This window comes from Physeter macrocephalus, chromosome 20 (genome assembly GCF_002837175.3).
Source record: "Physeter macrocephalus isolate SW-GA chromosome 20, ASM283717v5, whole genome shotgun sequence".
Classification (NCBI taxonomy): domain Eukaryota; kingdom Metazoa; phylum Chordata; class Mammalia; order Artiodactyla; family Physeteridae; genus Physeter; species Physeter macrocephalus.
Window position 1 is genome coordinate 56070901 of NC_041233.1, and position 11391 is coordinate 56082291.

At 45.7% G+C, this 11391-nt stretch overlaps 1 protein-coding gene across 1 annotated transcript in view; it reads right to left on the bottom strand.

The window, feature by feature from the left end:
- Window positions 1–6742, bottom strand: part of SLC25A28 (solute carrier family 25 member 28) — a 10773-nt gene extending 4031 nt beyond the window's left edge. Inside the window, exon 1 of the mRNA XM_007108792.2 lies at window positions 6355–6742. Within this exon, the coding sequence (XP_007108854.2) occupies window positions 6355–6645 (291 nt within the window). The 5' untranslated portion in view covers window positions 6646–6742. The remainder of the gene's footprint in view (window positions 1–6354) is intronic.
- Between the last annotated feature and the right edge of the window lie 4649 nt (window positions 6743–11391).

Genomic DNA, 11391 nt, shown 5'->3' on the forward strand with positions numbered 1-11391 from the left:
TGAGCCTGCGCGTCCGGAGCCTGTGCTCCGCAACGGGAGAGGCCACAACAGTGAGAGGCCTGTGTACCGCAAAAAAAAAAAAAAAAAAAAAAATCGCCCCTTGGTAAGCGTTCTTGAACCCAGCAACAAATATTAAGCCTGTGTTTCAGGAGAAGTTACTTTTGTGTCCTAATAAACTCAGGCTAAGAGTTCTTTACAAGTGGATTCTAAAGTCAACTATTTACTCTCTACAACATACTTTATTCTGAAGACTGATCCTGGGCCTGCTTCCTGGCCACATACTGCACTCACTAATGAGATGAGAGCTCATCCTTCGAAATAACCTTGATGATAATCTGGCTTCTTCAGACTATTTGGCATTGGCAGCTGGGCCTGTAAGTTAAAATTTTGGCAGAAGTAGCATTCCTAATAGATGCTGCTCTAATTTCCTGGAAAAGAAAGTTTACCCTCAAACTATGAAGGTGGAAACCAATCTATTCTCTAAAACTGAGGGAGATTCCAGATTTCTAATCTAAACTGACTGACTCCCATAACTGGCATCAATGAATAAAATTAGTCTCAGTAAAACATAACCCTTGGAATCTCTAGAGGATTCAATGACTGGAATGAATGTATATGGTAGATATTGAAATTTGGGAAATTAATCTTACTTGAAATACTTCCCAAATCACAGACCTTCTCTGAAGGATGAGTCTCCAATGCAGATCTCTTGTCTATTGATCTATTTCAAGGTTAGGGTGTCATGGAGACTACCAGATAGTATAAAATCAATATCCAGGGACTTCCCTGGTAGTCCAGTGGTAAAGAATCAGCCTTCCAATGCAGGGGACGCAGGTTTGATCCCTGGTCAAGGAACTAAGATCCCACATGCCGCAGGGCAACTGAGCCCACGCGCCTCAACCAGAGCACCCACGTGCCTCAAACTAAAGAGCCCAGGTGCTCTGGACCCCGCGCACCACAACTATAGAGCTCACGTGCCCTGGAGCCCGCGCACCACAACTAGAGAGAGAAAACCCGCACACCACAACTAGAGTGAAGCCTGTGCATGGCAACAAAGAGCCTGTGCTGCAACAGAAAGATCCCATGTGCCACAACTAAGACCCGATGCAGCCAAAAAAATTAATTAATTAAATAAATACTAAAAAAAAAAATCAATGTCCAGTGCCTGGAACACAGTAGGCACTCAAGATTTGTTTGTTGAATGAACGAATGAAAGAAAGAATGAATCTTAGCTTTGTCTGCACCAGTTCAAAAAGGCCATTAGTGAGCCAATAGGGGCAACTAACGCCCAAGTACAGTTTAAATTCCTACTTCATTCCTGTCATTGATTCAATCTGGATTTAAAAGCTTGAACCTTCCTGTTGGCCATCTGAAATCCAAGAGTAATGCCTCTTCTCAAAAGCATGGGAGAAAACAAACTAACCAGATTAACAAATCCTGGTTAGCTGCAAGCAATCCACATTCCTCTAGTTATCTTCTCCTTCCTGCTACCAACAAAGAATTGGTAGCCTAAAAGATTACTGAAGTTCAATCAGAAATACACAATATCACTTATCACAATGTGACACATTCTTTTCTACTTCTCAATTAAAAAAAAAAAAAAAAAAGGACTTCCCTGGTGGCGCAGTGGTTAAGAATCCACCTGCCAATCAGGAGACGTGGTTCGAGCCCTGGTCCCACATGCCACGGAGCAACTAAGCCCATGCACCACAACTACTGAGCCTGCGCTCTGCAACAAGAGAAGCCACCGCGATGAGAAGCCTGTGCACCACAATGAAGAAGTAGCCCCTGCTCCCCGCAGCTAGAGAAAGCCTGCGTGCAGCAATGAAGACACAACACAGCCAAAAATAAATAACTAAATTAAATTTTAAAAAAAACACTAATCTTGTCTTGGGGGAATGTTTAGAAATTGCACTCTTCTGCTAGAGTCAATAGCATATTTGGGTAACTAGTCTTAAAGGTCTGGCCTCAGAGGCCTGGAACCGTTTACCCACAAGAGAAACCTGGACTATGTGTAAGTTACATTGAAAATTTTACACACACGTCTAAATCTAACTCACAATTCTAACTCAATGAAAATACACCCTAATGGAGAGGACCCAGGCATAAGCCACACCAAATATAAAAACAAATATGGCTCCCCAAATTTGTGGGCCAATAAATCTCTTTCACAGAAAGATGAAAACCTCTTAAAGATGAAATCTCTAAGTAAGAATTAGTGAATAGTCTTCAACATAAAAAAAAACACTGCCTTTGAAGAAAAGCCAAACAGGTAAGTAGTTTGGTAAGACAAGTCACATTTGAGTCAGAAAGGCTGAGTGGGAGACCCAGCTTTGCTAGCTATGTGGTCTTGGGTATGTCACTTAACCTCTGAGCTTCAGGAGTGTCATCTGTAACATGAGACTAAGAATGGCTGGCTCAGAGTGCTGTTGCGGAGATTCAGAGTTAAGGCAAGTAAAAGCCATTGCTAATTTATGCGGTGCTAGAAATATAAGGCTTTTTATTGTATTCAACTACGTTTCTCAAATATTAGTTCATATCTCAGAATTTACAGATCATGGCAGTGTTGTCTCGTGTATAAGTCATTTTGCAAATATGCACGGGCAACTAACTGGTCTTTAACCACTAATAAATCAGGCTTGATTTTGTATTTTTTGTTTTCATTTTAAAGTTCCTCTGTGGCTATGATTTATATGTCCAGCTGTTCATCTAAAGGTCATGTTTAGGAAGGAGCACAATTGTGAAATTCTGTGCCTTGCTTGGTCCTGGAAATCTGCTTTGGGGAGCCTGTATGGAAGGCTTGGGAGTCAGACTGGGTTTAAATCATGACTCTGCCACTAACTGTGTGACCTTGGGCAAGTTACTTAACTTGCCTGTTTTCTTCATCTATAAAATAATGAAAATGGTATCTACTTCATGAAGTTGTTCCAATGATTAAATCAGTAAATATTAAGGCACATCAGATAGTGCTTGACAAACATGAGCAATTGCCATTTACTGAATACTCATTATTAGATATAAGAAAATCAAAGAAGCCAATGTTTCCATTTCCTAACTGCCCACTGGTGAATGTATATAGATAACCATTTACATCTGGAGTTTGGAAAAGATTTATTTCCCTTTGTTCTTTCCCTCCTTAACTTATTATATAAGTAGATTATTTGCTTCACGACTACAAAGCCAAAAAGCAGCACCTTGGTGACAGGTGCTTAGCCAGATGATTTTGAGAAGAGTTTTGACTGCTTTATGCTGTAGAACCTATCCCTTTAGATAAAGTCTGGTGCTTGTCTCTGAAGCCCAGAAAAGGAAAACTGGGATTCACTTGGGCTCCCAAACCTCCCTATTATGACCATGAAAATCGCTGGTTGACTAACTATAGCCTAGCAAGGCTATGCTGACTTCCCATGGTCCCTCCCAAGGATATTTTGAGTCGACTTGACCCTGATAAGCGGTTTGGGGGTGCACAGGCTTGCATGCCAAGAGTCACTATCAGCTTTCACTTGAAAACACTGTGGTTGCCCTTTAGGCTCCAACACAGATACCTGCCTCTAGTCTTAGGGTATGTTGGGCTGCTCTTCCTCTCCACCACCTATTTACGGTAGAAGAGGAAGAATAGCTACCCAGGGACAAGTGAACTGCGAAGCCCTTTCTGAAGGAAGAGATTTGAATTTTACTTTCATGCCTGCACAACACTGTCTACTGTAAACAGTGTTTACTGACACTAAATCCTGATAGGCTCACCTAGTTTTTCCCTCTAATCATTTAAATCCCAGCATTAATGGCAAATGAAAATGATTCTTCTAAAACACGCTTTTTTGTTTTTGAAGACTCCTGAGCATTTCTTCCTCCAGATGAAGTAATTATTTCTTTAATGTAGTGCTTTGAGGCATGACTGTAATGTTGTATTACTAATTTTTTAAAAACAAAAATTCCAAAGCTTATGCAAATGAATAAGAACTGTTCTTCAAAACAGTTATCTTGGAAGGCTACAAGCGACTTATTCCAGCAATGCTGCTGCAGTTATGCAAAACATTTCTGGACCTCCTCTTTCCAAAATGTTCCCTCAGTGGGTTTATCAACCTCAGGAGTAAATCAGTCTCCTTGCTTTCTAGTCCTACCTTATCTTTGACCCCAATCATCATTACCCATTTTGATCTCCCACCTGAACTGCCATATTTGATTCTGAACGGTCTCAATTACTAAAACATCAACTCTGTCTCGTCACAGGACAAAGACCTGCCCCATTTAAGGACGTGCAGCCAAGTGTTCTAGAGGCATTTCTAACAGAGGAAGTTATAAAATGTTTACAACAACATTAGCATTATGTAAATATATAGAGTAAGGAGATAGTCTCCTAAGGTAGTGGGACAACACTTAAATTGATAAGCTGAGGTAATATTTCTAAGTCAGTCACATTATTACATTGTACTTTTCAAGCCATTCAATAATTTTCATTACTCTCCTTGATCTAGTTTTCATGTGAGACCCATCCTGAAAGATAGCACCCTAGACTATCTTGGCCTTTACTCACAGTCCAAGTATAGTGAGGTTACTTTGCAGTCAGATCATGTTAACTTTTGGGTATATAGCATTAACAACTCACAGTTGGATATACAGCATTAACGACTCACAGTCATTCAACCTAGACTCTATTACATACATGTCTGAATCTTTTTTATTTGTACTTATACATATGACATTTCAATATTGTTAGAGCATTAGCCATCCTCTTACTTCTCTCTCATGGATTTTACTATTTATTTCTATTCCTCACAATTGACACGCGTATTTAAAATTCTAGGGACTTCCCTGGCGGTCCAGTGGTTAAGACTTGGCCTTCCAATGCAGGTGGTGCAGGTTCGATCCCTGGTCGGTGAGCTAAGATCCCACATGCCTCGGGGCCAAAAAACCAAAACATAAAACAGGTGCGATATTGTAACAAATTCAATAAAGACTTTAAAAACGGTCTATATATAAAAAAAAAAATCTTTAAAAAAATAAATAAAATTCTAAGATCCATTTTAGCCAAGTGCATTTACCACAGTTTCAAGGGTATGGCCCTTGGTAGGAGTTACCTTGAAATGTGCTAGAATACTCCTACCAACTCGGTGTCATTCACAAAGCTTAAGGAGCACTTTCTCCATTTCCTCATCCACCTTACTAATGAAAACATGAAACGGTACTGGAACCAGGGAGCAGAAGAGAAAGACTTTGCATCTTCCAAGTTGATATTCTCCTGCTGAATATGTAACTTTTTCCTAATTTGAGAAGAAAACATACATCCAAGAGCTGTGAGGATATTGTTTAACTATATTACCCTTAACATGTAAAGGAGGAACCAGTCTCTGTCATTATATTTATTTCAACAGTCCCCTTGGTTGTTCCTTTGCTAATGCACAAGAATAAGAACTGTAAAGAACAATGTGTTCCCCTCGTCACCCAGCTTTCTTCAGAAGCATCTGACTTCTTGTACCCACTCATCAGCCTGCTTGGTGTGGCTGAAATTAGTTTTACTTTCACATGAAGCATGCCCTCTTGTTGATCCCATTTTATTTTCTTCACAGTAACATCTACTTTCCAGTATTGTCATGCTTCCCTTCTAGACAACTTTTCCCTTTTTGTCAACTTCAAGTGGCTAAAGAAATACACTATGAGGTCCATCTCTCCTTGGAGGGCTGATGTGCTCCCTGCATATACACAATCCCAATCCCAGCTCAATTTTCATGTTCAGGAAATAGGTGGAGTATCATGCTTTCTGCACAGAGAAACCGAAACTTTTTCCTGAACGTGGTCTTTCCCATATTATTTCGTCAGGAACTCTGAATTCTGACTGCACAATGATTTCCAATCACTCATGGGTTAAGATTTAATAAATAAATCCTTCATTTAGCTGAGAGATCCCAGATTCTGGTTCCTGCCCCATCACTTTTAAGGGAAAACACAGCAAGGAGCTTGTAAAAGCACTGGCCAGAGAACATCTCTAGCCATTAAGATCCTATTGAGGGTGTTCAGTAAGCTTTACCTTAATCAAGTTAGTAGCACTTACCTGTTCCCTTCCCATCCCACCCTATTCTTGTTTAGTCCCAGTTGGGATCCAGGGTTTTGGCTGACAGATTTTCTTTCCAGAGTCCCAATTTAGATCTCACTGACGGTGAGAAATTGGTCCTGGCTTCTGACTGGGATCAGTTCCCGGCCGGGACCTTTCTTGCATAGGTGTGTGCTTCGAATAGTGTGGTGGCAGGAGCCAGAAAGGGACCCTGGTCGGCTCCGGCTCTCGGCTGGGATCCTGGCTCCGGGCATGACCCAGGGGTCGGGTCAGCCCCAGGTGAAGTTCGGAGCAGGGCCAGGTCTCACCTTGACGCAGTCGATGGGGTACATCACGCAGTGCTCCAGGATCCCTGCCACGGCGCCCGCCACCATGTGCGTGGTGACAGTGGCTCCAGCCGGCAGCGCCTCGTAGTCCGGGCCGGAGTCCGGATCCTGCCGTACCGGGGGCCTGCAGGCCCCGGCCTCCCCGCCGCTGGCCCCCCGGCCCACGCCCCGCTGCAGCCACCCGTCCAGCAGCGCCGACTCCCCGGGGCTCCGCCCCGGCCCAGCCGCCGGCCCCCCCGCCACACCGCCAGCACCCCGCCCCTCCAACTCCATCCACCCGGGCCAGCTGCGGCGCCCACCCCCGCCGCCGCCGCCGCTGCCGCCGCCGCTGTCGCTGCCGCCGCCGCCGTCGCCGCCCCCCAGCCCCGTTGCGTCTGCCTCAGGCGCGGCCCAGAGAGCCCGGGGCCTCGGGCTCCCGCTTGGCCCCGAGGACACGCCCCTCAGTCAGCCATTGGTGCAGCCGTCAAGCTAGCCCCGCCCCCGGCTTACGTAGAAAAAATAGGTCTGTGGTATTAGTGAAGTTTCCTGTCATTCCTCCGCCCCACGGCGATGCGACAGTTTAGATCCCACCCCTTCCCCTTTGATCTTGGAAGCTTCTTGTTTATTGGCCAGTTGATTGGCCAACATGTAAGATCAACCCGCCCTCCGACTTTTCTGGAGGGCGGGAGAAACTTAAGGCTGGACTTTGATAGGCTCAACGACTCTTGATACTTTGAGCACGGGCATTGGCCAGTTTTTTGTAGGGATCCGATTGGCTACAGGAAGAGGACGAAGAGCCCAGGGGCTATCGAGGGGGAATTTCGGGCCCTGACTGGTGCCCGTAGAGCTGTGGGCGCTGCAGGCTGGATCATGTCGGGGAGGAGGGGAGGGCGGTGCCTGGCCTTCAAGGTCAAACCGCTGACGGATGCGGTTAGGCCCCTTCTAGAGCGCCCGCCCCGAATCCCGGGACTCGCGGGTCGTGTGCTGGCGGGTGGCCTTGGCCCGAGAACTCTGTTCCCGCGGGATCTTGGACTGGCGTTGGGTGGAGCGGGCCGGGCATCCTCTGGCGAGGCCCGCCGGCATGCCGGGAAAGCTGTTGCGACATGCAGGAGGAGGCCCGTTAAACTCCGGTCAGGTCGGGAGAGTTGACCCCTCCGTGCAGCGCGCGGGCGGACTTCTTAGGGCTTGATGCTCCTCAGGCCCCAGCGCCCGGCACTGGGCTTGCCCCGGAGTCGCCAAGTAAACCCCGCAGTTGTTGAGTGAATGAGTTCTCCGGGGGCATGCTGTCGCTCGGCCCTGCGCCAGGCCGAGAGCCGGAGGCGGGGAAGGGAGATGTCGAAATGGGGCGGGACGATTCAGAGACGACGACAGGTGGGGAGGCTGGGCAGGAGGCAGCTGCCCAAACACAGCAGGAAAGTACAGCAAATTTGGGGAAGCTTGTCGGACGCACAGCTTGTCCCTGAGCTGACTCACTGATGAGCTCCCCTGCCCGGTGATGATGCTTTTTGTGGTAAGACTTCTCTCGATCCCAGACGCTTCGGCTGGGGTCTCAGAGGGGCGCTTACTGATTAAAGAACAATACCAGCAGTTCGCAGCCTTGAGCACCACCTCCTGGGCGGTGACGTTGCACAGGTGGTGCTTTGCTAGGGCCGCGGGCTCGGTTGAGGAACACAGGCTTTCCCCACTCCGGCTTCTTCAGTCACCCTTAACTGGAGCGTGTTTGCACACGTCTCCCCAGTGTTTCCAGATCTGTCTTTACTCCCTCTTTTACTGAGATGATGATGAAATTGTGAACTTTTAAAAATCTGTTTCTAGCTTTTCCTTAGATAAAGAGGTTTTTCTTTTTCTCTCTAAAGCTTAGCCCTTTTATGGGGCTCCGTTTTTTTGTTTTTTTTTTTAACTTATTCTCTTCCTGTTCAGCACTGGCTATTTAACCTTTGGGTCTCGACCTTTTGGAAAATAATGAAACTGCAAATCCTCTTTCCCCCACCTCCTACCCCCATGCACACACAAAATTTTGCCTATAATTTCTGAATTTGCAGTGTCCCTGACAATGACTCGTGGACCCCCTAGGGATCCATTAACTTCAAGTTATGAACCATAGGTTTCACAAAAAGAAACCCACTCAATCCTGCTGGAGTACTAATTCCCTTTACTGCCATACCTACTCCAGTAATGAGCTACACCTGCCAAGTCCTTTCTCTCCTCAAGCCCTACATTTTTACTCCTTTATTCATTGGTCACAAATGACCTTCCCAAATCCAGTGGTCTTTTTCTTATTCCCATTTTTCTTGACTAAGAGATAACACTTGCCCCCCATTGACCCATCCCTCACTGAAACTTTTTCTTCGCTTCAGGAGACCCTCTATTCTACCCTTTAGACTTCTGAGTCTCCTACGCTTCTCTGCCCACTGAGGGGGAACATTCCTGAAGGTTTAATGCTTCTTGTTCATCTTTAATACTTTAGAGAACTTCACTACTCCAAATCTGTTTTCCTCATTGGAGCCCTATCTATATGTCCCTTATTGCATACCTGTTAACTGAAATTTCCATGTGAATATTCAGTAAGTATTTATTGAGTACCAACTTTGCTTGGCACTGTACTTGAAGCTGGTGATACAGGATAGACAGAGTCTATGACCTCATGGAGCTTACTTTTTAATGGGGGGAGAGGGATAGACCAATGAAAACATTGGTTAGCTCTAGGTACTATTCTGGTAGCTGTAGTAGGGAGGTGTGATAATGTATGACTGGGTGGCTACATTTGTATGACCAGGAGAGGCCTTTCTGAGGAGGTGACATTATGGTTAAGTTCTGAATGACAGGCAGGAGCTCATGATAGGCCCAGAGAAGAGCATTCCAGAAGAAATTGTAGGTACAACAATCCTAAGGTGAGAACAAGGTTGGTGTATGAAGGAACAGAAAAGTCAGTGTGGCCGGAGCACGGTGGGGGGTTGGAAAGATAGGCGGAGGGTGAATACCCACCTTAATTTCTGATTTAGCATGTCCGTACCAAACTCAGCCTTTCCACTCCCCACTGCAATCAATTCCTCCACAATTTTTCATTTCTACCCAATCAATCAGACTCTAAAGCTGGGAGTCTTCCTTGACTACCTCTTCAGAATAATTATCCTGAAATGTTTTTGTTGTTGTTGTTGTTCATGCTCTTCTCCTTCCTATAGATATTATACTTTCCCAGTGTCTGATAATTTTACGTCTACATTGTGATAACCTTTGAAAGGCCTCCCTACCTTTGGGATCTCCTGGCTTCACCAGTATTTTGAGTCCTCTCCTTCCAGGGACATGGTAGAATTGTTCTTCCCACCTCCTTGAAGATAGGCATGGCCATGAGATTTGTCTGACCAAGGAAGTGTGAGCGAAGCATGAGAGCCACACGTTACCTTCTCTTGCCACCTGACTGGTGACGTTCAGATGGTAGAGGCACCGTCAGGCTGTGGCCCAGGTGAGGATGATGAAGCAGTCACGTATTTGCCACCCTCTTCCTTCCAGATGGACTTTCAGCATGAGTAAGAAATAAATCTCTGTGGTTTTAAGATACAGATTTTAGGATTATTCCATACCATAACATAATCTAGCACAGCGCTTCTCAGACTTTAATGTGTTATTAATCACCTAAAGAATTTGTAAAAATGCCACATTATAATTCTGTAGGTCTCGGTGGGGGTCAAAGATTCTGCATTTCTGACAAGCTCCCAGGTGATTCTGATGCTGTGAGACTCTGGACCACACTTCAAATAATAAGGACCTTACCCATCATATCTGATGTACCCTCTCAACACATCTACACACACTCTGTCCTACATCTCACCAGCACTTAAACCCTCCTAGAAGACAAACAAATTAGCAAGCAGAGAAACAACTTTCTTGGTGATATTCTTTTTTTTTTTTTTTTTTTTTGTGGTATGCGGGCCTCCTTCTGCCGTGGCCTCTCCTGTTGCGGAGCGGCCTCTCCCGTTGCGGAGCACAGGCTCCGGACGCGCAGGCCCAGCGGCCATGGCTCACGGGCCCAGCCGCTCCGCGGCATGTGGGATCCTCCCAGACCGGGGCGCGAACCCGGTTCCCCTGCATCGGCAGGCGGACGCGCAACCACTGCGCCAGCAGGGAAGCCCTCTTTTTTTTTTTTTTTAATATTTATTTATTTGGCTGTGCCGGGTCTTAGTGTGGCACGCAGGATCTTCGTTGCCACGTGCGGGATCTAGTTCCCTGACGAGGGATTGAACCCGGGCCCCCTGCATTGGGAGCATGGAGTCTTAACCACTGGACCACCAGGGAAGTCCCTCTTGGTGATATTCTTTATAAACCCTGAATAGCTTCCCATGCCTGCAACTCCTCAGTCGGGCACTGTAGAATCTTAATTTCTTATATTCTTAGGACAGTTGTTTTCCCCATTCTCCCTTCTATCTCCTGTCATTTTCTTTTCTGCATATTAATCTGTGAGACCACTAGTTGTCTCAATGTTGTCTCAGTTATTTTCTTTAGTAATAGAAATTCCAAGTTTTAGCTTGGGCCCATGGCTTCCCAGCAGAAGTCTATACTTTCCCCAGCTTCTCTTACAGCTGGCATTGTCTGTGTGACTAAGTTCTGGCGAGTGGGATGTGAGTGTAATTGATATGAAACATCTGGGTTCTGCCTTTAAAAGGAAAGATTATGTCCTCTTTGAGTATTTTCCTCATTTTCTCCCTTCTTGTCATCTAGCATACAGACCCAAAATGTCAACCATTTTTGGCCATGAGGACAAGGCCTCTACCTTAGCAGGTAGCAGAGCAAAAGGTAAAGGAAACCTGCTACCTTATGGATTACAGTAGTACCTCTGGACTATGCATGCTCTGGTACATGAGAGAACTTGTTTAGGTAGTTGCTGTTAGTCTGAATCTTCATTACAGCAGCTGATTTATATCCTAACCAACACATGTTCTTCCTGAGAATGCATTTTTCTCTTATAAAAATCTCATCTTGGGGGCTTCCCTGGTGGCGCAGTGGTTGAGAGTCCGCCTGCCGATGCAGGGGACATGGGCTCGT